Raw genomic sequence first — 27,539 nt, 5'->3', positions numbered from 1 at the left:
GGCGATTCGGGGTGTGTGTGATGGAGGTGGACGTGGTCGAGGAAATTTGGGGACGTTGACAGCTGCTCCCTGCGCAATGCAAAGGGGCTCACTAGCGTGAGCGGCCCCGGTCGTCGTCTCCTGCTTGGCGCGACCACCTGGCGCGACTCCGCTTTGGGAAGCATGCACCATTACCATTGCCCTCTGGAAGTGACGGCCATATGTTGAAGTCGATTTGCAAGTGAGAGAGTGAAACTTTGTACACTCCGCCCCCGCTTGTCCAGAATTCACGTTTCGAAACTTTACCCCATAAGCCCTGCGCAAAGTATCGCGGAGGACAATTCCTGTTTGTAGCGATATGTTACATATCAGGTAGGATCCCTCGTACCCATGACGAGATGCCGAAACCTGCAACCCCGAATGTATCTCCGGCGCGACAACTGCGGCGTGAATACTGCATGTCGTCTCAAGAATGTCCAGATGTAAAGTGTACATCACGTGGGGTGCGCCTTCCTCGGCCTACTAGTTCCCGCTAGCGTCGCGCATGGACCATGCCGCCTGGCGGATGACATCGTGGGCTCTACCATGGACCCTTCACTTCGGCTTCCTAGATTCACCCACGTTTCCCGCACTGCTTATAGGACTAGCATGCCGCCACACATTCTGCTATCGTTCACAGCGCTGTTTGCCTGGCCACCTCACATAACGCTGAGCTCTACTTCAGCACCCCACCCTGCCTTCAGGTAGCTCACCACCTTAGTAGAGCAACCGCTCAGCCACATTTCTTCGCCAGATCATAGACGCCGGGGATTTCAAGATGAACACCCGACCCATACTGGACTCAGATAAGGGGCCATTTGTGCTCTCTGTCTCACTGAATGCAGACAATTCATGCTTCTCAGCGGCTCTGGAAACTGGATTCCGTGTGTTCTCCTCCAAAACATGTGAGCAGATGGTCGCAAGAGGTACATTCTACTAGCGATTATTTCCAGACAGCACTGACATTAGTATAGAAGTTGGCGGCGGCATCGGCTGCGCGGAGATGCTCGGCACCACCAGCTATATTGCACTCGTTGGAGGAGGGAAGCAGCCCAAGTTCCCGCAAAACAAGGTCTGTCGCCCCGAGGACTCCGGCTGGGAACTGATCAACAAGACTGACATTGTCTACGAGGTCCAAATATGGAACGACAACACCAAAGTAGTCACCACAGCGCTCGAGTTCAAGACGCCGGTGCAGCGCGTTCGCATCTCGCAGACACACTTGGTCGTGGTACAGCTAAACAAGGTGGGCATCTACAAGATGAAGGTCCCGCCAGAGAAGCTGGCGGAGTATGAGACAGCGAATAACCCGTATGGACTATGCGCACTCGGAAAGGGGACAGTGGCTTTTCCTGGCCGGGCTATTGGACAAGTCAAGTTATATGACGTTAACACCGGTAACGTTAGCATTATTCCCGCTCACGACGGGCCCCTCCGCGCTCTGGCTCTTAGTAGCAACGGCGAAATGGCAGCAACAGCCAGCGAGCAAGGCACCATCATCCGCCTCTGGTCCTTCCCCTCGTGCACCAAGCTAGGAGAGTTCCGCCGCGGCGTCGATCCAGCTGCAATATTCTCCCTCGCCTTTTCGCCTTCGGGGTTGACACTTGCAGTCACATCCGACAAGTCGACCCTGCACATCTACGACCTGCATAATACGCAGACCGCAGACCCGAAAAAGCACAAATATGGCATCTTGTCCAAGGTCCCGCTCCTCCCACGGCAATTCTCAGACACGTATCCGACCGCTTCGGTCAAGTTTGAGATGGGCGACGAGCCAACGACGTGGGGTCCACACATGAAGTCGGCGACTCTGGGCGCTGGCATCCCCGGTGTGCCGGGTGGTAGGCCAACCAAGGGGCTTTTGGGCTGGCTAGACGATAACACGGTTCTTATTCTTGGTGCTGGCCAGGATGCGCGGTGGGAGCGCTTTAGCATTGTCATAGAAGAGGATACGGGTAAGAAGGTTCTTGCCCCGTATGGATGGAAGCGCTACCTTGACGATTAGAGACGTGAGGCCGTGAGGAGTTCGTTGTTGAAATATATAGGAAGAGGTCTTGGTAGGTTTGTATCAGGGGTGGAATGATTTCGAAGGCGTCAGGCTACGGTGATGGCCTGATTGCGGCGTTTGGCATCTACATTTCTGAGGAGTTTCGCACACATACCCTTGGGCACAACGGCGTATGGGTCCTATACATGTACTTTTATCCACATCTACACTTCTTCAGGAAATCGACGTTTCAACCTTTCAATCTCGCGTTTGCGCACACGTGTGAACAGAAAACATCTGACAGTAGATTCGCTCTGTACTTCTTCTAGGGGGTATGCAAATATCCTTGAATAAACCTCATATCACGGACCGAGCCGCACCCGAAGCTTTCGCCACATTGAAACGCCTGCGAAACTTTTCAATCACAAAAGCAGACATGTGAACAATATGCCTTTGCTGGAAGAAATGTCCGCGCAAAACAGACCCCTCAGAAAACTACGATGGCTTATCGCACCCAATGCGCCCTAACAACTCCTTACGATCGCCATGGCCGGGGAGGCTGATGCCGCTTGCCCTGGCGCTTTCGCGTCGTGCTTGCTGGCGTCTTTGGCTGGCGCCGTTCAATCGTGCGAAAGTGAGTGCGTCAACGCCGACCTCTTCTTCCTTGGGCATAGCGCTCATGCCGGATTCCGTGCATGTCGTTACCGAGTTGAGTATGGTGGATGTGCGGTCCTGCTCGATCTCCTCTTCTTCGTCTTCGCCATCTTCGTCATCTGAACGCACGTCCTCTGCGCCTGCGCCAGAAAGTACTTTGTATACAATCCTAAGAACCATGGAGAACCAGACGCAGCACAGTGCTTGTAGGAACAGCAGGAGGCCGAGGAAATAGTATCGGAGATTCGGGTTCCAGCAGATTGGTCCGTTCTGGTCGGTGTATGCTCTGAGCAGATTGCTCCAGGGTTTGTTGCCACCATGGGCTTCGAATGCTGCGGTATCAGACATGGGAATGTATAGTTGGTTTGCGTTCAGGCTGTAGGAGGAGTTTGGTGTGGAGGGGTGGTTGGGCGTGAAGTAGCAGCCGGGTGCCATGTCGCGGGGGGCGTCATAGTAGATGGACCAGCAGATTGTCATGTAGATAATGTGGCGGGTGACGAGCCAGGCGATGACGAAGACTCCAAAGGCGATGTCGCAGGCGGTGGTGTAGCCCATGTATTTGAGGAGTTTCGCAGTCTGCGAATGTTAGTATTCCCAACCTCAAACCGGGGCCGAGGCACTTACTGGAAGGATAATGTCTACGAAGTCCATAACGCTCAAGATGACGATTCCAACTCGCATGTGGTAGTACCCGTATGACAGGAACAACAGAGCAGTCGTAAAGATGTGGTGTGTGAACATCTGCGCATAGTCCTTGCGCTTTTCTTCGATGTTAACCACGAGGATCTGTTGAATCCAGAAGCCCCATTGGACGAGGTAGTACCACTTGAACACGCCCTCGACCTCTCGAAAAGGCCAGCCTTCCCAGACACCGTGCAAATTGAGCCAGAATTCCGAATTGTACATGATGTACTGTGCAATGTTAGCTTTCCAAAAGGTCTAGATTCGAGATGGTGTTGTCGCATACCATGCCGAGCGACCATGATGCAGTGTAGTACACTATCAGCCAAGCTTGCTCCTTGAATCTGTTCAGTCCCTTTCTCGACCGGATGCCTCCGAGTTTCGCCAGCGGGTCTAGGAGGTACTCCATGACCACCACTCGGATCGCTGTGAACAGGACGGTCCACAATAGAACGAAGGGCAAGTCGTCGGTGCCGCACCCGTACATTTTTGTTTCGGGGTTGTAGTATGACATTTGCAGGAACTTGGTGGTTCGACTCCGCGCGCGGGGGAAGAAAACATGTGTAAGGGACAAGAGGGCAACGAGGTTTAGGGATATGCCTAAAGGGTTGTATTGTTAGCCACCACAAGAAGAACGTGGCAGGTGATTCTGGACGTACCAAGCTGGTGATCGCACACCAATGCGCACAACGACGCCAGGAGCCCCCCGTCTTTGGCCTTCTTAGGGCTCGTCTTCCGCCTGGTCGCGGCGACTGTGACTTTCTTTTCTTGCCCGTCGGCTGCGTGTGCTCTGTCCATGGTGCCGTCGCCATTTGGCGGCGCTGTCTTGGTTGCCATGGAGGGTGGTGTTGTGAATTGAGTGTGTAGGTGGAGGGGGTGTCTGCGATGGTGTGATGCTATCGTGGGCGCTGCTTCGAGGGAATGGGGTTTGAGGTTCGCTAGTGGTGGAAGCTGCTCTTGGAGCAGTGATAGACGCGGCAGTCCTGGTTTTGCTGCTCAATGGGTTCGTGTAGCCGATTCTTGGTTCGTCAATCCGAGTCGCCAGCGAGTGACCAGTAGCAGGCGTGGAAGATGGTCCTACTCAGCAGCGGGCAGCCATTGGGAGGAGTGTAGGAAGAATAAGGTATCGGGGCCCGAGGACGCAGTGGAAATGCCCGGCGGGGGTCGATGCGCCGACGTTTCGAAGAGGAAGCGGTGTGGTGGTCCCAGCAAAGATGGTCAGGGTTTGACGTGATGGGCAAGCGCGGTTCTCGACTCCCGAAGAGGAACGCAATCCGATGTATTTTATTTGGCTTGTATTCACTATGGACAATTGGAGAATGGAGAATGGCACGGCAAAACACAATCGCCTTGCTAGTCGGCCAGATTCTGGACAGGTGTCGCGGAAGCTAACAGCTGCTTGTGTTCGTGGAGCGCACTACTTTTTTGGGCCTCTCTGACTGGGTCTCGCGTAACTTTGCTTAGCTTGGTGGAGCACCTCTACGACTCTAGCAGCTGGCAGCGATCATTACTGCAGAGCGTCGCGACATCAAGGGCAGAAAGGAGGTGGCGAGTGCTCTCGTGCACCTCGAGAGATTTTCTCTGCCGCCCATGCTGTGCGCTTCAAGCGACCTCGTGGCATTATCAACAGGCTGGTCCACCCAGGGAAGCCAAGGTGTCCAATGCAAGCTTCTGCTCCCGAAGTTCAAGGGTTCACGGCGTTTCCTCTTTTGAGCCAATCATACTAGCACGCATGTGCGGCTCCATATTGTTTACCCCGCTATTCGCTATTCGCTGCCAGCCTCGTGCTAGTTTCGGTTGTTTGCACTGAATGTATGCTTTCATCTAGGAGAGTTCGAGATGCATGGAATGGTTGCATGAGGACTACACCAGACTACACATACGTTGGGAATAAGACGAGACCGTCTGTCTAAAAGCAAAACGCGTATTCATACAACTACAAGGTAAGAACGTCTTTTAATTTACAGCCAATTCCAGTATCCAAACTTTCCCGTTCCGCTTCTAGTTGTTGTTCTGCGAGTTCAAGATCCTCAGGATGGAGAGGAACAGGTTGATGACATCAAGGTAGAGTGAGATCGCAGCCGCAATCTCTTCCTCGACGTGGTAGTGGCGCATGATCAGCTGCGTGTCGACCAATATGTATCCCGAGAAGATGAGTGCCGTGATGATGCCGTAGCCAAGCTCAACCTTGCTGTTGTACGGGAAGAACGCAGACATGAAGCCGAACAAGATCGCAACCCACAGCGCACCAAACAGATATGGCATCCAGCTCGTGAAGTCATACTTGGACTGGCAGGCGAACAGGGTAAGTGCGATGAAGATGCCCAACGTGAAGAGGGCGGCTTCAACCACAATCTTGGAGTCTGTGAAGGACACGATGACAGAGACAGAGTATGCTTCCATGGCAGTGAAGCCAGCAAGGAACACCAAGTTTGTTGGGTATGACTTGCGCTTCCAGAACGTCAAGCCCAGGAATGCGAATGCGCCGAGGAGCGACACCCACATCATCCACGGGTTCGTCTGGATCCAGTGCTTGTATGAGACCGAGACCATCGAGACGTAGCTGACGGCAGCAGTGGCGAGGAGTTGAACAGTACTACATGTAGTTAGTAACTATGCGCATGGTTGTGATCATCTCTGCACCTACAGAATAGCATACACCTTCCTGATGAAGGCCATGCGGATGTCCAGGGTCGCCTCCGCTACGACGCCCCCAAACTTGAAGTCATCTGGTATGTTGTCGTCTTCACCTCTTGGGACGCCTGAGAGCAGCGCCGCCTGGGGGTCGTTTGCTTGCGCCTGGTAGCTTGGTGGCGCCTGCGAGTACGAGGGCGCTGCCTCGTCGAGGGAGTCCCGCTGGGGGACGTTCTGGTACTTTGGACCGGCCATGGTGATGTCGCGCGTCGATCTCTGGTAGTCTGCCGATACAAGTGTGCTGTGCGGGCGCGTGTGGAGGTGGAGTGTTGGAGGTCAGAGGGCACAAGCAAGCGGCGGGCTATGCTGCGACTTATGACGCGGGCTGAGAACGTGACGTCTAGCGTGGAATCATCCAGACGTCGCGAACCTCCCCTTCAGCACCAACGTCTGATGCTTCGACCACAATCCACCGGCCCGCATTTTACGGCACTCCGCGTGACCAGCCGCTTCTCAAATTGTCTGATACAGAAGTCGAATTAATACTTCACTTTTCACCATCACCAATCGATGTGGTGGCAAAACGTCTGCTGTCTGCGCTCTCCAGACTACATATGTAGCTACCCTCATGGTATGAGCATGAAGGGTTTCAAATAATCGCAGACAGCTGTCACTGCCTTCACGCATGCGCTCCCAAGCACCAACGCGTTATTACATTGAGATGGAGTTACCAAGGCTGCGCCTCATAACGCTCTATTTTGCGCTTTCTCAGTTACGCTTCACCTTGTTCAAATCTGACTATCCCTGTCGGGCGTTCATATTGTATTAGTATTTCGCTAATAGCAAATCCTGTCGCTTTGGATTAGGCTGACCTGTTACGCTCTTTTATTCACTGTCTTGTATCCCGGGATGTACCGATCAATTCGGGAGCTCTTCCACATGGTATGAAGTCATGAGCAGAAAGGTATGCATTAGACTCTAGTAGTGCGCAAAAATCCAGGAAAAGAATATCCCGCTTTCGCGGGGGAAAGAAACATCTTAATTTTCTTAATTTCATTTCTTTCCAGCCTCTTACTACTTCTCCTCCTAGTGTATGGCAACCTGAGGAGACTTGTGTCTGGAGAAGTATTCGAACCCGGGCTATATAGCGAACCTCAGAATTCACCGTCACTAGTGTGATTTGGCACACCAAAGAGAGTCTGGCTCACGTTTGCAGGGCAGTCGTCGTCGCACGCGCCCAAACATTCTGCGCTCACCTTCCCGTATGGCTTTTTTATGTCAGCTTCACTCTCATCTCGACTGAACGGAGATGGCTTCTCGTCGATCTGTAGCCGGTGGAACGGACTTGGATCGAGCGGAGGCCAAGCTTCAACGGTACGTCCCTTCTCGTCGACAGTGCTTCATGTGGGATCCATTCTAATCTTGTTGCAGCATGAGAGACGATGGGAAGTGATTCACCAGGAAGTGAGTACTTCCATGCGCCTTGCTGTCTGACTCCCTCTGACGCTTCATTCAAGACAGCAAAGCATTGATAAAGAGAAGCTACAACTACAAGAGCGTATCTACTGGCTCAACACTTTGCACAGCGTCTATGATCGTTCCATCGTCCCGTATTGCCGCAGCTGGAACCTCCAATTCGCCGAAGAGCTACAAGCCCGCCTTCCGGTTGAGATACGTAACCTAGTCTACCAATATCTGTAGGACAGGGACACTATCGTGGCATATCTAGATCTTACCAGGGTCGCGGGCGGATCGAAGTGTTTGGAAAAGTGTTGTATCAGTGCCTTGCAAAAGATGTGCACCCCCTTAGAACTCCTAGAATGACAAAAGTCTATGACAAATAATGATATAATAGGGAGAGCGGTGATATACTTAATGATATCATATTGCGGGCAGCAAATCTAGAGGTTAGAATAATCTAGTTAAGTCTAAAAGTGACATCTATCAACGGCTATCTAGACCCTCACGAAGATCCCCGAAGATCCCCGCCAATAAGAGCATACGGAGGTGTAAAGAGGTGTTTCTGCTCACTATGTGGCTAGACTAGAGGGGGGGGGGTGCACACATTATGAAAACGATAATACCTGTAGTATATCTCACGAAGCTCCAAAACTTCCTCACTTCGTCGAAGCAGACTTCGTCGGTCATCTCACCGCTCGCGAGATTGTCAGAGCTCTATGCGACGCATTCCACTTCACCGATGAGCGAGTTACAGTACGACTCCCGGAGCATCTCATGTTGGCCGTTTTGAAAGACGTCTTCCAAGTTGGTCTTGACCCAGGCGAACACCTTCGGTCTCTTGTACTGCGGCTGAAGCTTGATCGGTTGCGAAAACGACGCCCGATGCAGATAAGTGGGCCTGTCCTCCCTGGTGATAAAGTGTACACCGAGGAGACTGAGTTGAAAGCCTGGCTCAACGGCATTACTCTACATTGAGCACAAAGAAAATTTCATCTTGGAAATCCTTCTATTCCAGCGCAACATAAGGATTGGTGTGGTCGAGGAAGTGCTTATGGCGCTGACTACTGTCTGGGAGGTCCTGCACAGCCGCGGTGGTAGAGTCGCGATCGATTGGGTGTACCGTGGCCACTGGCATGGCGGTGTGACCCGTGACGCTGTTGAGCCGTTGCAATGAGAGATGAAAAACTTCTTCGTGCTACAGCGGAGTCTCTGGAGGAAGGAATTCTTCCGATTCTTGACTGATGTAAGTCAGTATTCAACATGGGAAGCTCCTGCTTACTCTCACAGGAGGAACTGATTGACAAGATCCGACCAAAGCATATGAGGTTCTTCAATGAGCCTTGCGAACACATCCCGGACCATTCATTTGTTCACATGATGTGGGAGGCTTCTGAAGATGAGCGTACAACCGATGGAGAGGAAGAAAACCAGCGCCCCGATGAGCCGTCCAGCCGAGACAGAGACGATGGTGACAGTGGCGCTGAATGCGAAGATCAGGAAGAGCCCATCTTTCGTCTTATCGACTATCCAAAGGTCGAAGAAGATGCTGACGGTTCTGAGACTAAGGAGGTTCTCGATGACCCAAGTGCTAACAACTGGGCTAGCCGAATGAGGTCACGCCTAAGAGAGCGAGCGTAGTGGCTGATCATTGCAGCGCGAATTGATGCAGTATAGTACGTTGAACATTAATGGCGGTACTCGGAGAAATGGAAGGATTTGAAGCATGTTATAGCTTTGACATATGTAACACTCTCATATCAGTCAACGTACATGTTGCACTGCCACTACTCGTTGAACAGACTCAAGCCTTCCACTTCCACCGTCCTCTTGACTGCCTCCCTCTTGACAACTTCTTCCACCAACCTGGTGTAATTTGGGTAGTTATCTCTCATGCCCATCTTCAAAATGTTCCCCCATCTATAGAAAGTGTACATGTATGCATCAACAAGCGTGAACGCATCACCCACTGCATACATTCTCCCCTTCAACCTCCCTTCAATAAAGTCAAAGCACTCCTTTGCGCACTTCCGCCCCTCCGCTCTGACAATCTCATACATCCCCTCCTCCCCACCCACAAATCTCATCGGCCGAAAAATACACCCAAATGCCTGTCCATGCACCGTCCCACAAAGCCAAGCCATCCACTCTTGCGCCCTCGCCTGCTCCAAGATAGTAGCACCCAAAAGCTTCTTTTCAGGCGCCAGGGCGGAAATCACGCTCAAGATGGCAGGCGACTCGGTAATGCGTTCGCCATCGAGTTCTAAAACGGGGACGCGGCCTTTGGGGTTGATGTGTAGATGCTCGGATGGATAGCCGCGGATGGCTTCGAGGTCGGTGGTTGTGAATTCGAGGCCGGTTTCGCGGAGGGCGATGTGCGAGGCGAGAGAGACGGCGCCGGGGGTCATATATAGGTGAAGTGTGGGTGGCATTGTTGTTAATTTTAGTGGGAATATTCGAGAGAATTGTTCGGTTTGGGAGTGTTGAAGTAGGGGTTTGAGTTGGGGATGTGTTATCTAAGTAAATGTATGAGTAATCGTGACAGTAACAGTCTGTGCTGCAGCCCATCCTTAGCGCTGAGGACAATCTGCGCAATCCTTCGCAAGCTGGGGTTTATATGTGGAGCTGCATTGGTAACGGAGACGCGTGTGTCAGCAGCGGAACTGGAGCCGCGGTGGTCTTTCAGGCGTCTCAAATGAAGAGCACTTTTTTTCTCCAGAGGATGTTGCATTAGTAGCCAAATGTGTGAGCTTCTTCGTCATTTTACCGTGCTGAGCTTGCTACGCTATAATATTGAAAACTTAGGCATTGTTACACGTGGACTGGAGGTCGAGCAATGGTTGCCTTGTCTGTCTCGCGTCGTTTACTTAATACATAATGAAGGTGGAGTTGACTAGAAACGTAAATGAACATGAAACGTTACGGATCTATATATGTGGAACGAAATTGGTCCACTCTACATTAACGTAAGCGGATGCATTTACGTCTCTCAGCTCGGCGAAAGCCTCTCCAATGAGATAGAGTCTGGCAATGCCATATATGATGGCCATAGGAGTGATCGTGATAAACTCCCACAGCACCGGCAGCTCCGACATTTTGCGCTGGGGTTGAAGGGTCTGTTTACGCGTCATATCGCGTCGATGTCTCTGTAGTCCCTGCCGGTTGAACATGTAGAGGTAAACCGTCTTCCAGCGCCCGAGTCGTGTCCACGATGCAATGGTCTCGAAAAACCAGAAAGCAACCGTTATCCCAAAAAGCAGAAGTGATGAGATGCGCCAAAGAAGTCGTTCAGTATTTGTGGGGAAGTCGAAGTGCCAACCAGCGACATGTATTGCTGTGAATAGTAGGGTAGCGAAGCACAACAAGTATTCTTGCGCGCCATATGGATTTGTCGGAAACCTATCGTTCGGGATTCGTTGTATTGGCCGTTCTTCGGGTAAAACTGGCATACCCATAAAAGGTTGCACGTTCACTGAGTAAGCAGGGCCGTTGGGGTCGACATGATCAAGCGGTGTAAGGTCCCACTCAAGATTGCCAATCATATCAGCCACTGTCTTGGTTGTATAGATATGCACCGGGGTGCTAACATCTGCAGGTTTGTGTAGCCATGCAAATGATGTCATCAACGAACAGACAACGATGGCAAGAGCATTGAGCTCAAGAGTGGTAATTGTCAGCCTCTGGGCCGCCCGAGCAGAGCATTGAATGACCAGATATCCGACTTGGAAAGCGGTGATGACCTTTGTGAAGGTGTCTTGTTTCGACTTGTCCCACACTTCGCGCCTCGTTATATTCGGAAACTCGATGTAGTTGTGACGGACGAGCCAGTGTAACTGCAAAGCATTGACGGGAAACACTGTTCCGTCGTGGGTGTGAAGCACGAAGCCACCCATATCTGCAAAGAAGGCATGTCGCATATGCCATTCTGGATGTTCGTCTCGAAAGGCGATGACGGACCATTTCGCTCTACTCCACTGACCAGCAGCGTATGTAAGAACGAACTCTGGGCCAATGATACCTAGGAGCATCCATAGTATTCGGCGATAGACGAGCTGCACATATGTGTCTTTCGGTGCTGGTAGATTCAGGCATAACATGGTATATGTGCTAATACCGATTGTCACAAGGGATACCCAAAGAATATCGAAAGTCCCACGATAATTCGGTTGTTCGACCCAGCCCTTCGCTCGTAGCTTCGAAGCAGTGCTGTATGCCAGTGGTTTCGAGTCTATGGCGCAAGCGTTTAGACGACGCTCCAGCTCAGGGGTCGCCTGTGAAGCTTCTGTATAGCTGACCAGGAGTAGCAATTGGAGAAAGACCAGACCACAGTGACGGAAAGCCATGGTGCGGACCAGCGCAGAACGGAGACTGAAGTGGAAAGGGAATGGATAGCTGTTGCAAAGCTCAAAGCAAGGCTTTCATCTCCCACTATGTGGTTTATAGAATATGGCGCGGGCGGCAAGACGGCAACCACCCGTCTCACTAGGTCGATTATTGGGGGCCGATTGCGTGGGTGCGTAGGAAGAAGTCAGCCACATAGTTTCAAGGGCACAGGTGTGCATGTTTATCTCGAAGCTTTGATAACCTTCATTACGGCACAGTAACATCCATTGGACACGGGTCCAGATCAATGAATGGGAATTCCCACCTACGTAGAGTCCTACCATGGCATGGTCTCGCAGCTACCATGCGCGAGAACTTTGGGATCTTACCGAGGATGAAATCTGCTTAAGGATGTCTCCAGTGAAGGCAGAGGAAAAGATAAAATGCGCGCTGAAGTGCTCGAATGCAAGAAACAAATTGCGTGGGACACGTCGGCACGGACCGAGGGGCGTGAAAGTGCGGCGCTAGCGGATGATAGGCCCATTTAGCGCTTATCTGCAGCTACTGAAACACAAAGGAGCGTCACGCTTAGGATTTCCACCGCGATCTGCCAAGCACGGCAGCCTTTTGTTCTGTTCTCCTTTTGCCATGCATCGCAGTGCTCGAATCTATCTCCGAAATCTATGGCTTCAGCATCCGCCGTTTTGAAGCCACTCTTCGGCACTCTCGCAGGTATTATCGGAGTGTATGCTGCCTTCATCTGCCTCCTTACCGTTCCAACGCTACAGGACCATGTCATCTTCTTACATAAAATCGCTCTTACATGGGGCCAAGATGTAAACGTTCCAGAGCAATGGGGGTTCCTGAGAAACCAAGTAACACCCTTTCATCTAAAAACACCCGACGGAGAGACGTTACATGCTTGGCACATCCTGCCACTCGAGACTTATCGAAAACATCAGAAGGAGCTGCGCACAGAACCTACCGGACTTTGCGCCAACATCGAGGAAAGGTTGTCGTTCATGTTACTCAGGGACGACCCGACAGCGCAATTGGTGGTCTACTTACATGGAGCAGCTGGCACTCTTGGCTCAGGATGGAGGCCTCAGAGTTATCGAGCCTTGTCTGCGACTTCCACCAACGTACACATCCTCGTCATTGATTACCGCGGTTTTGGAACTAGCACAGGATGGCCTTCGGAAGAAGGCCTGTTGACTGATGGCCAAACCCTTGTCAAATTTGCGTTGGAGAAAGCTGGTGTTCCTCCTGAGAGGACAGTCATATTTGCCCAATCCATCGGTACTGCGGTTGCTATTTCACTCACGCATCATTATGCACTTCAATCGCCACCAGTGCTCTTTGCCGGCACAGTACTGGTTGCGCCCTTTGCGGACGTAGCAAGTCTTACTCGCACGTACAAGGTTGCGGGAACCGTCCCTCTCTTATCGCCTGTGGCTTTCTTCCCAAAGCTGCTGGCACTTCTCAATCGGTTTATCCTGACCAAGTTTCCATCGAAGGAGAAGCTTGCTGATATCATTCGCCACCTGGACAGCATAAAGATAGACGGCCGCCAAAGCAAGTACGATATCACACTCATCCACGCTGAAGACGACTATGACATTCCATGGATACACTCGGACGTTCTTTTCTGGCATGCGGTCAATGCTACAATAGAACCTTCTTCGCCAATAACTTTTGAAAGTCTTGAAAAAATCAAAGCTGAGCAAAAGACACCACTCGGAGCTGGAGGATGGGAGATGGAATGGGAGGGGAAGGGCGGTATCGTACGAGAACAGATTATAAAGCATGGCTTGCACGATCGAATCATGTCGTATCCTGTCGTGAGTCTGGCAGTATCGAGAGCTTTCCATAGTCAGGATGAGGTGCGAGAATGAACGCGCCCTTAGTCGAAATCAGTGCTTTGCTCGCGACCTTCGTTCAGCAAGAAAGTCCATTTGCGTGATGTAGCTAGCATCGAGATCGAAACTTCCATTCCCACGAATGAATCCATTCCGAAGTATCTCGTTGCCATCTTCTTTCATTTTGGAGGATACTTTCAACCGTGCTCATAACTCGTGAGAGCTCACGCAGTTGCTTTGAGTACTCCGTCACTACAAGGTCGTCGCGACGAGGTCGTTCATCGATTGTGCGCCTTGTACCAGCTTGAAGTTCTTCATGTAGTTACTCGGCAGGCACATTTGCACTGCGACATCGAGATACCTGCGGAACCGTACCAGTTAGCACTGCTAGTCGCAGCGCTTGTGGGTGTTATGGCTGGAAAGTGTTTTCACAAGCGAAAGCCAGAGCTCGGCTGTGAGCTTGGACGCCTTTGCAGCTTCCGACGCGTGCGCCATGACGTCTTCACGAGCTTGCACGAGCACCACAAAGCGGCTCCGCGGTGAGCACTCCGCAAAACACTATGACAGCTTTCCCCGCATTTGGTAGGGTCCCATATCTCCTGAACTTCCCTTGATCTTCATCACAATCCTGGAAGATATCCTTGAAGCACATCTCCCGCTCTCACTATCTATCATGGCGTCTGACAGTCCCGACAAGGCGGACTACATCTACAATTCGCAGCTTGTAAGCTCATCAAATGTACCTCGGCAATGATGTACTGACATAATTAGGATGCATTCACTCTGTACCACATCTCCAATGAGCATCATCACAGCGCTGTCGGCCCTGCGCTCCCAGCCCTCGGCCATGCGACCTCTGGCGCAGCAGGAACCGCAATTGCGAAGCTCGTAACCTACCCTCTCGATCTCGTGATTACCCGCCTTCAAGTTCAGAGGCAATTGAAACGCGATGGCAAGCATGCGCACTATACTGGGATCTTAGATGCGATCGAGACCATATACGAGCGGGAAGGAGGCCTGAAAGCATTCTACAGCGGTGTGACCCCTGAGGTGGTCAAGGGAGTCGCAGACAGCTTTCTGTTCTTCCTTGCATATTCGTATGTGAGACAATCAAGGCTGAATGCGCGAGACACTGGGAAGCACCTGCCAGTTCTGGAAGAGATCGGAGTGGGAGCTGTGGCCGGTGCCTTCTCCAAGTTTTGGACTACGCCTTTGCAACAAATTGTCACGAGAAAGCAGACTGCAGCCATGGTCCATAACGACTCACGGACTGCTCCGAGCGCAAACACAGTTGACATTGCGCGTGGCATCTTGCGCGAGAAAGGCCTGCAAGGCTTCTGGTCAGGCTACTCGGCGAGTCTTGTTCTGACCCTGAACCCGTCCATTACCATGTTGCTTCACAAGGTTCTCCTACGCCTGCTCGTTCCAAGAGCGAAGCGAGACGACCCGGGTGCGCGCATCACTTTCCTCGTTGCAGCTGTGAGCAAAGCTATGGCATCCACCGTCACATACCCCTTCTCTCTAGCGAAAACCCGAGCCCAGGTGTCTTCACAGAAGCCAACGTCTGTTTCGGGCGAAACATCAGAGACGGAGAAGCCGGGTGCAGAACGCGATTCGAAAGCAGCTCGGGCAAGGCAACGAACAGTCTTCAGCACGATTCTGCGCATTGCCGAGACGGAGGGCATCTCCGGTCTCTACCAAGGGCTTAGTGCAGAAGTTCTGAAAGGCTTCTTCTCGCATGGTATCACCATGCTGATGAAAGACCGCATTCACACAGTCATTATCAGCCTGTATTATACGGTCTTGAAGTATCTGCAAAAGTTCCCAAGCCCCGAAGAGCTGGCCAAGAGGGCTTCCGAAGAAGCTAAAGACTTGTACGATCATGGTAAAGAAAAAGCAGGCGAAGCGTACACGAAGGGCGTTGAGATAGCGGAGCAGGCCACAGAGAAGGCCAAGGAAGTGGTCGCAGAGGGATCCGAGCAGGCTTCGCACCTGTACGAGAGCGGCAAACAGCACGCCAGCGATGCTTATGCGAAGGGCACTGAGCTCTCACATTTGGCTTCGTCCAAGGTTCAGGAAGTGGCGAAGACTGGCTCTGAACAGGCTGGGGGAGCCCTTCAGCAGGCCAAAAGTGCTGCCAGCGATGCATCTGAACGGGCTGCTGGTGCTGCAGAAACAGGAAGAGATGCGGCAGCGAACGTTGGCCAGCGCGTCGACGAGGCTGTGAAAGATGCCGACGTCAGAGACATTAACGGTCCTGACACAGGCATCAAGGAATAAATGGTTGCTGAGGAACGGTGTTACGAGGCCTTCAGATTGTACATATACCCCTGGTTTGAGTTTCTGGTACATGATTGTAATAGCCGTCTTTTTTTAAATGATCGGAAACTTTGTGACATGTCCGGCTATTGTTCTAGAAGGACTCTTGAGAGCGACATGGTTGATCCTGTGACATGGTGAATGATCTGATGTGGCGCATGCGCTGTTGCGTTGCTACAGCATCCCTGCATTGCGCTAAGATGCGTTAGAGGTGCCTGCCACGCCCAGCCCGCAACATCTTCCCCCACTGATTGACAACAACATCGCCGACCGCACTTGTGCGGGCTACTAACTACTAACCGGCACAGGAACAGGAGAATTAATAGCACGGCGATTCAAGCGGACAGAGAAAGAGACGGGCCGCACATGGGCAGAAAGTAGCGCATCGCTGTCGACAACACGACAGACCCTAGCAGCGAAACGGGCAGCGACGTGGAATAGAAGGAGTCAGGAACGACCAGCGCACGACCCCGCCATTAAACTCTCAGGATCAAGCCACACGACGCACAATCGCAGCCAACTGCACTCGGAGAATATTATTTGGTCGTTGACAGCCGCAGTCCGCCAACAACACCTCGGCACCTTCTCCTGATCTGCAGGCGGCCGAAGTTGCACCTGTCGCGCGGCCACCATGGCGGACGAGACCCCATCCTCTCCCCCGAGCGGCGGATGGGCCAGCATACAGGAGGAGCTGGCCTACTACAAGTCGCAGTATGAGACGCTGGAAACGGAGTTGCAGGAATTCCAGAACTCGAGCAAGGAGCTCGAGGCCGAACTGGAGCGCGATGTGGAGGAAAGCGAGAAGCGGGAGCGCAAGCTGCAGGAGAAGGCGGAGCGCCTGGGCTTCGAGGTTGAGGAGTGGAAGGTATGCGTGGTCCTGAAGTCGCCCCATGGGCGTGTCGCATAGGCCCGGGTATCTTTACTAACGAACATGGCAGTCCAAGTACAAGCAGAGCAAGACGGAGGCCAACAACGCACAAAACACGCTGCAAAAAGAGATCACCGCACTTCGCGACGGACAACGCACGCTACAGCTCAAGCTACGCGACATTGAGGTGCAAAGCGACGACTTCGAACGGCAGGCGCGACACCAGATGTCCTCACTGGAAGACGTGGAATCGAAATACAACGTTTCAATCGAGCGCGCTGTCATGTTGGAGGAGGAGCTCAAGATCGGCGAGCAGGAGCGTGAAGGTCTGAGGATAGAAACCCAACGGTTGCGGGACGAGTTGTCAGACCTGCGGATAGAGTCGGAGATTATACAGGAGAAGCTTCGCCTGGCAGAAGCGACTATTGAAAGGCATCACCAACGCAAGGTCTCGAACCACCTGGCAGGGGACTCGTTGCGGCCACGCTCGCCAGCTTCGGAAGCATCGACGACCGCGACTACCCTCTCTTCTCCCACCGCGGCGTCAACCCCTCCACGCAACAAAGAAGCTCCACGATCCGATACCACACCGCCGTCACCGCCATTGTCGGACGCGCCTGTCTCCACTCGAACGGTACCTTCCACGCCTATGCCCAAGCGCAAGGGATCCATTGCTCTCGACCCAGGTGCTACACCTCGCGCTGGTCTGCACCAGTCGAGACAGCCAAGGCATTCGCGTGGTCCAAGCATACCCGCAGCACCCAGGCAAAGCATGGGCACGAATGGGCGTGTAACGCCATCGATCAGGACGACGGCACCTGCGCAGCGGGGCCCACGACCCAGTGTCGGAGGCAATGTGCCAGCAGCGGGTTTGCCGAGGTCTGGTTCTCTTTACCAGATTCGAGGGCTGATTGGCAAGATGCAGAAACTCGAAGAACGGGTGTACTCCGCGCGCTCCAAGCTTCCCGCGCCGACAAATACACCGCCACGAGCCAGCCCACGGAATGGAAGCGCATTGGGACACCACGTTCCCAACAACGTTACATTGCGAAGCAGCAGAAAACGGTCCTCGCATGCTTCAGCAGCGTCTTCAGTCAACCAAGGAGCTGCCGACTCTGGGGGGTGTCAGCCGACTTTCGTTCGGCATGTCCAGCTCGCGCGAGCCGACTAGCAGCCGGCCCAGCAGCCGCGCATCGGTATCATCCCAAGCTGGTCGACCGGAGAGCAGGACTGGCATGCAGCGGCCAGAAAGCAGGAGCGGTTTACAACGACCCGAAAGCCGAGGCAGCACAAGAACGCCGCTGGGTCATTACTCGAGCTCTTCCATTAGCTCACGTATACAACGTCCGCGAAGCTCCTTGAGTGGAATTTCCGGCCACTCGCAAGCGTTGTCCATGTCATTGCGAGAGGTTGACACCGGTAGCAACAGCGACGGAAGCACTGTCGCAACGCCAATAGCCAGAAGACTGACTTTGGAGAAGTCGGGCATCCCTACACCGAGCGGGATACCAAGAAGGCAAAGCGGGGGTCGGAGAACGAGCTCTGGCCTGGATGGTGGCGACATGCTCCCCCCAGCACGGCCACGAAAAATGTCGACACAAGCCGAGGAAGAGACGTACTAGGACGAAGGGCAGATCCAGCGGGAACTGCATGCAGATTGACGTGCATGATAGCTATGAAGATTCTCCAAGATACCATGGTGCAGATTGTGGCATGCGAGGCGCGTGCAATGCAGGTACCAGTTTTAGGGTGGTTCACGCATCATGTGGACCATACCATGACTGCACATAGATAGATACTTTGGGCCAAGGTTTGGCTGTTTGTGGACTTTACATATCGCTCAATACCATTTCTTTTGTCGTGTACAACACTGTACCTACTCAGCGTGAAGATGTGACGTTGATCTGGTGAGCGTGTCAAGCGTTAGGCGCTTGGAAATCTGGGGTAGTGTATGCACAGACGTGGTGTTGCTGCGAAAAGTCGTACGATTCTGATGTCAAACCCAGCGGTACGGTCCGCGACCCTGAATCTCGGGCATGCAGCTCAGAATTTAGCCCATGCAGGAAACTGTCGCATATTCATATCTACATTGCTTCATATTCTCCTCCTATTCCTTTTGAAATCCTGACGACACGCTCAAACTTTAACTTGCGGTCAAGAAAATTTTGTCGCCGCGCCCTTTCCAGTTCCACGAGACCCGCCGGCTTATTAGCAACAGGACGACGATCAATGGCCCCGAGGGCCACCACCGGATCAGTGCACGCGACTTCCCTGACCTTGGGCATTCATTTTTTCTGACAGCATGGCGACCAGATCCGGTGTACGACAGCTGTATACCTCACGATGTCAAGCGCCATGTGTGAAGTCGCACAATCATCGACTCGACTGATGCCGGAGGCTTGGCCAATCAGAACGCCAGAACGTCCGCAGTCTGACGGACACGGACTCCGAAAGCGAGATGTCTCGATCGGAGGCGGAGAGCCGAGTGGCATAGTGTGGCAGATGCGAAGATACTCTACTAAGCAATGCACTATGTATACAGTGTGTGGAGCCGTGGGTAGACACGAATCGGTGTCGACAGTGTCGCGAGCACGATGCAATGCGTGGGAGAGAGAATTTTGAGGAGATACGTATGCTTGTTGAAGTTGTTGAGCACCACCAGCTCCGAACAATAAGTCCCCGCATACCATGACGGAGGGTAACGGGCCAACGGCAACTTGAAAGCTGCCGAGCTGCTGATGAGAGATAGCGAGGAGCGCAACCCGCAATTATTCGTGCTCGCCGTGCCTGGACAGAGAATGTTGGGAGCATGTCGGCACTAGTTCGTGCTGCGAGCTCAACGTTCTGACCAAATGGCTTGGACTGCAGCTTCGAGCAAAGGTTGCGAATACCCCCACCGCTCAGCACTGGGCCTTGACTCGCAGCAAATAAGTATCTTCGAGAAGAACATCGGCTCCCGACGGCTTCCGAGAGGTTACGGTGGCTTCAGATTGGAATGACAGGGCGTCATGGGGGACGTGAGGCAGTCCCTTACCGTCTTCGGCATCGTTGGCGATATGCAGGCCGGCCTCAGCTCAACAGCTCGGGACAGCTTGGGGTAATCCGCGCTCAGAAATTTATTACTTACATGTTCCCCGATCTCACGCCTGCCCTACCTGCTCTGCTTGCTTCCTCCCAACTCACCTCTGATACCCGGTGCTGATTTGCTTTTGCTTCGCACCTTCCTCCCATCCTTTGGCTCTTTACTATCGTTCGTTGTTGTTGCTTCCTCCCAGGCACACGGCAAACAGAAGTAATTGAAAGCGCCGAGTCGGAGAGCTTGCTGATCGGAACTTTTCCATCCCCGGCAGCTTATACCACAATACCACTACATCTACTACTAATCTGCTGCTCCGCTCTCCCAACGGCAGCAGCTCGCGCGCCTAGCAACAGCCAGTTTTCAGATTTGCAGTGAATCGCTCGCTGCAGCGGACCATCGTCGTCATCGGAGGTCATTTCTACGATCTACAGACGAGAAGCTAGAGCTCTGGGAACTCCCTACCAATTTTGCCCGACATCCCCACCGCCTCCCGAATTTCCCCTCTCTCGACACGCGCCACCCCGTGTATGGGACTTCCTACAAACAACATGGCTGGAGCTGCACAGAAGGAAGTTAATGGCTCTGCCAATGGCGGGCCGAGCTCCTACGCGGCCAAGTTCAATCTTGCGCCGCATTTTATCGGCGGAAACCACCTGCACGCTGCTGCGCCGGGCAAGGTCAAGGACTTTGTCGCAGCGCACGACGGACACACGGTCATTACAAATGTGAGAGCCACGGCCTGGGCAGCAATGCAATTGAGGCAATCGGGGAGTTTTTGTGCTGACACATGGGTGCTTACAGGTGCTCATTGCGAACAACGGTATTGCAGCAGTCAAGGAGATCCGCTCGGTGCGGAAGTGGGCATACGAGACTTTTGGCGATGAGCGGGCAATCCAGTTCACCGTCATGGCCACGCCCGAGGATCTGCAGGCCAATGCAGAGTACATCCGCATGGCGGACCAGTATGTCGAGGTGGGTGCTACACGCGAAGCCTGCAATGAGCGGCGGGACGGCTGACAGAGCACACACAGGTCCCCGGAGGCACCAACAACAACAACTACGCCAACGTCGAGCTCATTGTCGATGTCGCGGAGCGAATGAACGTCCACGCTGTATGGGCGGGCTGGGGACACGCCTCAGAGAACCCCAAGCTGCCCGAATCGCTTGCGGCCTCTCCCAAGAAGATTGTCTTCATCGGCCCTCCCGGTTCGGCCATGCGCTCGCTCGGAGACAAGATTTCGTCCACAATTGTTGCACAACACGCCAAAGTGCCGTGTATTCCGTGGTCGGGAACAGGCGTCGAGGAGGTCGTGGTCGACGACCACGGCATCGTCACGGTCGAGGATCACATATACGAGCAGGGCTGCACCAAGTCATGGGAAGAGGGTCTTGCGGCGGCCAAGAAGATCGGTTTCCCTGTCATGGTCAAGGCCTCGGAAGGAGGTGGTGGCAAGGGCATCCGAAAAGTCGAGCGTGAGGAGGACTTCCAGCAGCTGTACGCAGCCGCTGCCTCTGAGATTCCCGGCTCGCCCATCTTCATCATGAAGCTCGCGGGTAGCGCACGGCATTTGGAGGTCCAGCTGGTGGCCGATCAGTATGGCAACAACATCTCGCTTTTCGGACGTGACTGCTCCGTGCAGCGACGACACCAGAAGATCATTGAGGAGGCGCCAGTAACAGTCGCCCCCAACAAGACCTTCCAGGAGATGGAGAAGGCAGCTGTCTCCCTTGGAAGACTCGTCGGATACGTCTCAGCCGGTACCGTTGAGTACCTGTACTCGCACGCTGAGGATAAGTTCTACTTCCTCGAGTTGAACCCTCGTCTTCAAGTCGAGCATCCCACCACCGAGATGGTGACAGGCGTCAACCTCCCAGCCGCCCAGCTCCAGATCGCCATGGGTCTCCCACTCCACCGCATTCGCGACATTCGCCTGCTCTACGGCGCAGACCCCCACACCAGCTCGACCATCGATTTCGACTTTTCGAAGGAGGGCAGCGTACAGAACCAGCGACGACCAACTCCCAAGGGTCATTGCACAGCCTGCCGTATCACGTCTGAAGACCCTGACGAGGGCTTCAAGCCATCTGGCGGTACTATTCACGACCTCAACTTCAGGAGTAGCTCCAATGTCTGGGGTTACTTCTCCGTGAGTTCCGCCGGTGGTATTCACAGCTTCTCCGATTCGCAGTTTGGTCACATCTTTGCCTATGGTGAGAATCGACAAGCTTCGCGGAAACACATGGTTGTTGCGCTGAAGGAATTGAGCATTCGTGGAGACTTCCGAACTACGGTCGAATACCTCATCAAGTTGCTTGAAACTCCAGCTTTCGAGGACAACACAATCACCACTGGTTGGCTCGACGAGCTCATCACTAAGAAGTTGACTGCCGAACGACCCGACCCAATGATCGCAGTCATTTGCGGTGCTGTCACCAAGGCCCACGCTGCTAGCGAAGCTTGCATCAACGAGTACAAGACTAGTTTGGAGAAGGGTCAGGTCCCATCTAAGGACGTTCTCAAGACTGTGTTCCCCATTGACTTCATTTACGAAGGCTTTCGTTACAAGTTCACAGCTACCAGGTCCACCATCGACAGCTTCACACTTTTCATCAACGGCTCGAAGTGCGCTGTTGGTGTCAGGGCTCTTTCTGACGGTGGACTTCTAATCTTGCTTGCTGGAAAGTCCCACAACGTTTACTGGAAGGAGGAAGTTGGTGCTACTCGTCTCTTTGTCGATGGCAAGACTTGCCTTCTTGAGCAGGAGAACGACCCAACTCAGCTCCGTACACCATCTCCTGGTAAGCTCGTTCGCTTCCTGGTTGAGAACGGTGACCACATCGGCAAGAACCAGCCTTTTGCTGAGGTTGAGGTAATGAAGATGTACATGCCTTTGATTGCGCAAGAGGATGGTATCGTCAACCTCATCAAGCAGCCAGGTGCTACTCTTGAGGCTGGTGACATCCTTGGTGTTCTAGCCCTGGACGACCCATCCAGAGTCAAGACTGCGCAAACCTTCCTTGGTCTTCTTCCAGACATGGGAGCTCCCCAGATCATGGGCAGCAAGCCCCCGCAGAGGTTCGTGGCTCTCAACAACATCCTCCAGAACATCCTCCAGGGTTTCGACAACCAGGTCATCATGCAGAGCACGCTCAAGGAACTTGTCGAGGTTCTGCGCGACCCCGAGCTCCCTTACGGTGAGTGGAATGCGCAAGCTTCTGCTCTCCATGCTCGTATGCCTCAGAAGCTTGACACCACGTTCTCTCAAATCGTGGAGAAGGCCCACGGCCGCAACCTGGAGTTCCCCGGAAAGGCACTCAGCAAGGCTTTCCAGAAGTTCTTGGATGAGACAGTCGCAAAGGGTGATCGAGATCTCCTGAAGGCCGCACTTGCCCCGCTGACCGATGTCATTGCTCGCTACTCTGAGGGTCTCAAGGCCCATGAGTACGCAACTATGACTAAGTACCTAGAGATGTACTACGCTGTCGAGCAGCTCTTCTCCTCGCGCAACTCACGAGACGAAGAGGTCGTTCTCAAGCTGCGTGACGAGAACCGTGATAACATTTCCAATGTTGTGCACACCGTACTCTCCCACGCCCGCGTCAGCGCAAAGAACAACCTCGTGATTGCCATTCTCGACTTGTACCGACCCAACAAGCCAGGCGTTGGCAACATTGCCAAGTACTTCAAGAACACACTCAAGAAGCTCACCGATCTCGAATCGAGGCAAACTGCCAAGGTCTCCTTGAAGGCTCGTGAGGTGCTCATTCAGTGCGCCATGCCTTCGCTCGAAGAGCGTACCTCTCAGATGGAGCACATCCTCCGATCGGCAGTTGTCGAATCACGCTACGGCGAGAGCGGCTGGGACCATCGTGAGCCTAACTTTGAGGTCATCAAGGAGGTTGTAGACTCGCGCTTTACTGTCTTTGATGTCTTGACCCAATTCTTCGTCCACCCGGACCCTTGGGTTGCCCTTGCTGCTTTGGAGGTGTACACTCGCCGCGCTTACCGTGCGTACCACCTCCAGGAGATCAACTACCACAACGAAGGCGAACAGCAATGTCTCTTATCGTGGGACTTCATTCTCCGTAAGGTGGGAGAGGCCGAGTACGGTCTCACTGTTGAGCCATCTGAGCCGGGTACACCCATGACGCCAGGTTTTGATCGTGGCCCACCCCGCATCCACTCGCTCAGCGATATGTCTGCAATCAGCAACCGCTTCGAAAATGAGCCCTCCCGCAAGGGTGTGGTTGTCCCTGTCGAGTATCTTGACGATGCGGATGAGCTTATTGCCAAGGCTCTTGAGTTATTCCCTACTGTTGGTGCTAAGAAGGGTGGCTTGACCTTGAGGGAGAATCTCAGCATGAAGCGTACGCCTACCTCGGGTGCGCTGGACACCAAGGCTGGCAGCGATGAACTGACTGGTGTCCTGAACATTGCGGTCCGCGACATCGAGAGCTTCGATGACAAAGAAATCATGGATCGCATTCTTCCCATCGTGGAGGAATACAAGAGCGAGCTTGCTGCGCACCGCATCCGCCGCATCACCTTCATCTGCGGTCACAAGGATGGAACCTATCCTGGCTACTACACCTTCCGTGGACCTACATACGAAGAGGACGACAGCATTCGTCACGTTGAACCCGCTCTTGCCTTCCAGCTTGAGCTTGGTAGACTCTCAAAGTTCAACATCAAGCCTGTCTTCACCGAGAACCGCAACATCCACATTTACGAGGCTGTTGGCAAGGGTGCTGAGAGCGACAAGCGCTATTTCTTGCGCGCTGTTGTTCGATCAGGTCGTCTTCGGGAAGAGATTCCTACTGCCGAGTACATGATCTCTGAAACCGACAGGTTGATGACTGACATCTTGGATGCTTTGGAGATTGTTGGCACTTCGCAAGCCGACATGAACCACATCTTCATCAACTTCTCGCACGTCTTCCCATTGAATCCTACTGAGGTCGAGGAGGCTATTGGCGGCTTCTTGGAGCGCTTCGGTCGACGACTTTGGCGTCTCCGCGTCACTGGCGCTGAGATCCGCATCATTGTCACCGATCCTCAGACTGGCATCCCGTACCCACTCCGTGTCATCATCACGAACACTTCGGGCTACGTTATTCAGGTCGAGATGTACGCTGAGCGCAAGTCCGAAAAGGCTGGCAAGTGGCTGTTCCACAGCATCGGCGGCACCACCAAGATTGGCTCGCTTCACCTCCAGCCTGTCTCCACGCCTTATCCGACCAAGGGTGCTCTTCAGCCCAAGCGTTACAAGGCTCATCTCATGGGTACTCAGTACGTATACGACTTCCCCGAGCTGTTCCGACAAGCCACCGAAAACGCCTGGCAAGCAGCCATCAGCAAGCACTCTTACCTGCGCGACAAGTTGCCGCCGAAGGGAGAGTGCCTCGAGTACTACGAGCTGGTGCTTGATGAGAATGACAACCTCGCTGAGGTAAACCGTGACCCTGGCTTCAACACCATTGGTATGGTTGGTTGGATCGTTACGGCCAAGACACCCGAGTACACTCGTGGACGTCGCTTCATCATCATTGCCAACGACATCACTTTCAAGATTGGTTCATTCGGTCCCCAGGAAGACGCCTTCTTCCACAAGTGCTCAGAGCTCGCACGTAAGCTGGGCATCCCGCGTATCTACCTTTCTGCCAACTCTGGTGCTCGTATTGGTCTGGCTGAGGAGCTCATTCCCCACTTCTCCGTCGCATGGAAGGACATTGACAGGCCAGAGGCTGGCTTTGACTACCTCTACCTTACGCCTGAGAAGTACGGGCATTTCGTCGATGGCAAGCGTAACGATGTCATCTGCGAAAAGATCCAGGTAGATGACGAGACGCGATTCAAGATCACGACCGTCATTGGTCAAGAAGATGGTCTTGGTGTTGAGTCGCTCCGTGGCTCTGGTCTCATTGCTGGTGAAACATCTAGGGCTTACGAGGATATCTTCACAATCACTTTGGTGACTTGCCGTTCAGTTGGTATGTATTCCCCGATTGGCCAAATTTTCATTTTACTAATAGATATTAGGTATCGGTGCTTACCTTGTCCGTCTCGGTCAACGCGCGATCCAGATTGAGGGTCAGCCTATCATCCTCACTGGTGCACAGGCCATCAACAAGCTGCTCGGTCGCGAGGTCTATACTTCCAACCTTCAGCTCGGTGGTACTCAAATCATGTACCGAAATGGTGTGTCGCACATGACTGCCGACGATGACTTTGAGGGTGTTTCCAAGATTGTCAAGTGGCTGTCATACGTGCCTGACAAGAAGGGAAGCCCTGTTCCCATCTCACCTACTGCTGATGACTGGGACCGCGATGTCGCGTACTACCCGCCTGGTAAGGGAACCGCCTACGACGTCAGGCACCTTATTGCTGGCAAAACTGATGAGGACGGCTTCCTGCCTGGTCTGTTCGACAAGGACTCTTTTGAGGAGTCTCTTGGTGGCTGGGCCAAGACTGTAGTTGTCGGACGTGCACGTCTTGGTGGTATCCCCATCGGTGTTATTGGTGTTGAGACTCGCTCTGTCGAGAACGTCACACCCGCCGATCCTGCCAACCCCGACTCTATTGAGCAAGTCACCTCAGAGGCTGGTGGTGTCTGGTACCCCAACTCCGCCTACAAGACGGCCCAGGCTATCAACGACTTCAACCACGGCGAGCAGCTGCCACTTATGATCCTCGCCAACTGGCGTGGTTTCTCCGGAGGTCAGCGCGACATGTACAACGAAGTTCTCAAGTATGGTTCGTACATTGTCGATGCTCTTGTCAAGTTTGAGCAGCCCATCTTCGTCTACATTCCACCTTACGGCGAGCTCCGTGGTGGATCTTGGGTCGTCGTCGATCCCACCATCAACCCACAGTACATGGGAGATGTACGCAGACGAAGACTCGCGTGGTGGCGTCCTCGAGCCCGAGGGTATTGTCGGCATCAAATACCGCAAGGAGAAGCAACTGGAGACCATGGCGCGAAACGACCCCACCTATGGTGCACTCAAACGCAAGCTGAACGACCCTGCGACACCAAAGGACCAGCTTCAAGCCATCAAGACGCAGATGAACGAGCGCGAGAAGACTCTTCTCCCCATCTACGGCCAGATCGCTATCCAGTTTGCTGATCTCCATGACCGCGCTGGCCGCATGCAGGCCAAGGGTGTGATCCGACAGGCCCTGCGATGGCAAAATGCACGCCGCTTCTTCTACTGGCGCCTTCGCCGCCGTCTTAACGAGGAGTACATCATCAAGAAGCTTGTTGCTGTCGCACCTACCGAGGACATCACCAGCACCCGTGCCCGTGGCCTCGAGATGCTCAAGGCATGGTGCAACATCCCTAACTTCGCAACCGACGATATGAGCGTTGCGACATGGTATGAGGAGAACCGACAGAACGTCCATGAGCGCGTCCTGAAGCTCAAGGCCGAGTCAACGTCTCTCAAGGTCGCGCAGATGATTAGCGAGGACCGCGAGAGTGGTCTGCGAGGTGTGATGAATCTGCTGAGCACACTGCCAACAGCAGAGAAGGAGCAGGTGCTCAATATGCTCAGTAGGGCATAGAAGAGCATCCAATAGGAATGCACAGTGTAAAATAGGGTGTTTGTGGTCCTTTCATGGCATTTTCTTCGCGGTGTTGGGACTGAGGACTATTGGGG

General features: G+C 53.4%; 14 protein-coding genes across 14 annotated transcripts; 7 read left to right on the top strand and 7 right to left on the bottom strand.

The window, feature by feature from the left end:
• Positions 1-796: 796 nt before the first annotated feature.
• SNOG_02833 (hypothetical protein) lies at positions 797-2,023 on the top strand (the record flags this gene model as incomplete). The annotated part of the gene is made up of 2 exons (XM_001793374.1): positions 797-944; positions 993-2,023. 2 exons carry the CDS (start codon positions 797-799, stop codon positions 2,021-2,023), a joined length of 1,179 nt encoding a protein of 392 aa, XP_001793426.1.
• Positions 2,024-2,500: 477 nt separating this feature from the next.
• On the bottom strand, positions 2,501-4,177 carry SNOG_02832 (hypothetical protein; the record flags this gene model as incomplete). The annotated part of the gene is made up of 4 exons (XM_001793373.1): positions 2,501-3,235; positions 3,284-3,571; positions 3,627-3,940; positions 4,000-4,177. 4 exons carry the CDS (start codon positions 4,175-4,177, stop codon positions 2,501-2,503), a joined length of 1,515 nt encoding a protein of 504 aa, XP_001793425.1.
• Positions 4,178-4,644: 467 nt separating this feature from the next.
• Positions 4,645-5,053, top strand: SNOG_02831 (hypothetical protein; the record flags this gene model as incomplete). Its single annotated transcript, XM_001793372.1, has 2 exons — positions 4,645-4,716; positions 4,835-5,053. The coding sequence occupies 2 exons, from the start codon at positions 4,645-4,647 to the stop codon at positions 5,051-5,053; spliced, it is 291 nt and encodes a 96-aa protein (XP_001793424.1).
• Positions 5,054-5,248: 195 nt separating this feature from the next.
• On the bottom strand, positions 5,249-6,229 carry SNOG_02830 (hypothetical protein; the record flags this gene model as incomplete). Its single annotated transcript, XM_001793371.1, has 2 exons — positions 5,249-5,936; positions 6,000-6,229. The coding sequence occupies 2 exons, from the start codon at positions 6,227-6,229 to the stop codon at positions 5,342-5,344; spliced, it is 825 nt and encodes a 274-aa protein (XP_001793423.1). The 3' UTR covers positions 5,249-5,341.
• A 1,054-nt stretch (positions 6,230-7,283) lies between these two features.
• SNOG_02829 (hypothetical protein) lies at positions 7,284-7,675 on the top strand (the record flags this gene model as incomplete). Its single annotated transcript, XM_001793370.1, has 2 exons — positions 7,284-7,348; positions 7,492-7,675. The coding sequence occupies 2 exons, from the start codon at positions 7,284-7,286 to the stop codon at positions 7,673-7,675; spliced, it is 249 nt and encodes an 82-aa protein (XP_001793422.1).
• A 474-nt stretch (positions 7,676-8,149) lies between these two features.
• SNOG_02828 (hypothetical protein) lies at positions 8,150-8,570 on the bottom strand (the record flags this gene model as incomplete). Its single annotated transcript, XM_001793369.1, has 2 exons — positions 8,150-8,382; positions 8,498-8,570. The coding sequence occupies 2 exons, from the start codon at positions 8,568-8,570 to the stop codon at positions 8,150-8,152; spliced, it is 306 nt and encodes a 101-aa protein (XP_001793421.1).
• Positions 8,571-8,612: 42 nt separating this feature from the next.
• SNOG_02827 (hypothetical protein) lies at positions 8,613-9,073 on the top strand (the record flags this gene model as incomplete). The annotated part of the gene is made up of 2 exons (XM_001793368.1): positions 8,613-8,678; positions 8,723-9,073. The coding sequence occupies 2 exons, from the start codon at positions 8,613-8,615 to the stop codon at positions 9,071-9,073; spliced, it is 417 nt and encodes a 138-aa protein (XP_001793420.1).
• A 146-nt stretch (positions 9,074-9,219) lies between these two features.
• Positions 9,220-9,864, bottom strand: SNOG_02826 (hypothetical protein; the record flags this gene model as incomplete). Its single annotated transcript, XM_001793367.1, has 2 exons — positions 9,220-9,352; positions 9,410-9,864. The coding sequence occupies 2 exons, from the start codon at positions 9,862-9,864 to the stop codon at positions 9,220-9,222; spliced, it is 588 nt and encodes a 195-aa protein (XP_001793419.1).
• A 495-nt stretch (positions 9,865-10,359) lies between these two features.
• SNOG_02825 (hypothetical protein) lies at positions 10,360-11,775 on the bottom strand (the record flags this gene model as incomplete). Its single annotated transcript, XM_001793366.1, has 2 exons — positions 10,360-10,982; positions 11,064-11,775. The coding sequence occupies 2 exons, from the start codon at positions 11,773-11,775 to the stop codon at positions 10,360-10,362; spliced, it is 1,335 nt and encodes a 444-aa protein (XP_001793418.1).
• Positions 11,776-12,438: 663 nt separating this feature from the next.
• On the top strand, positions 12,439-15,894 carry SNOG_02824 (hypothetical protein; the record flags this gene model as incomplete). Its single annotated transcript, XM_001793364.1, has 4 exons — positions 12,439-13,596; positions 13,948-14,100; positions 14,201-14,338; positions 14,386-15,894. The coding sequence occupies 4 exons, from the start codon at positions 12,439-12,441 to the stop codon at positions 15,892-15,894; spliced, it is 2,958 nt and encodes a 985-aa protein (XP_001793416.1).
• SNOG_02823 (hypothetical protein) lies at positions 13,867-14,109 on the bottom strand (the record flags this gene model as incomplete). Its single annotated transcript, XM_001793365.1, has 2 exons — positions 13,867-13,975; positions 14,081-14,109. The coding sequence occupies 2 exons, from the start codon at positions 14,107-14,109 to the stop codon at positions 13,867-13,869; spliced, it is 138 nt and encodes a 45-aa protein (XP_001793417.1).
• A 670-nt stretch (positions 15,895-16,564) lies between the features above and the next one.
• Positions 16,565-18,163, top strand: SNOG_02821 (hypothetical protein; the record flags this gene model as incomplete). Its single annotated transcript, XM_001793363.1, has 3 exons — positions 16,565-16,798; positions 16,872-17,164; positions 17,269-18,163. The coding sequence occupies 3 exons, from the start codon at positions 16,565-16,567 to the stop codon at positions 18,161-18,163; spliced, it is 1,422 nt and encodes a 473-aa protein (XP_001793415.1).
• Positions 18,111-18,499, bottom strand: SNOG_02820 (hypothetical protein; the record flags this gene model as incomplete). The annotated part of the gene is made up of 2 exons (XM_001793362.1): positions 18,111-18,419; positions 18,464-18,499. 2 exons carry the CDS (start codon positions 18,497-18,499, stop codon positions 18,111-18,113), a joined length of 345 nt encoding a protein of 114 aa, XP_001793414.1.
• A 1,929-nt stretch (positions 18,500-20,428) lies between these two features.
• SNOG_02819 (hypothetical protein) lies at positions 20,429-27,444 on the top strand (the record flags this gene model as incomplete). The annotated part of the gene is made up of 5 exons (XM_001793361.1): positions 20,429-20,605; positions 20,682-20,852; positions 20,912-25,871; positions 25,921-26,662; positions 26,754-27,444. The coding sequence occupies 5 exons, from the start codon at positions 20,429-20,431 to the stop codon at positions 27,442-27,444; spliced, it is 6,741 nt and encodes a 2,246-aa protein (XP_001793413.1).
• Between the last annotated feature and the right edge of the window lie 95 nt (positions 27,445-27,539).

The sequence above is a fragment of the Parastagonospora nodorum genome, assembly GCF_000146915.1.
Source record: "Parastagonospora nodorum SN15 chromosome Unknown scaffold_4, whole genome shotgun sequence".
Lineage (NCBI taxonomy): Eukaryota > Fungi > Ascomycota > Dothideomycetes > Pleosporales > Phaeosphaeriaceae > Parastagonospora > Parastagonospora nodorum.
The sequence above is the reverse complement of the archived record's forward strand: the minus strand, read 5'-3'. Positions and strand labels throughout refer to the sequence as shown.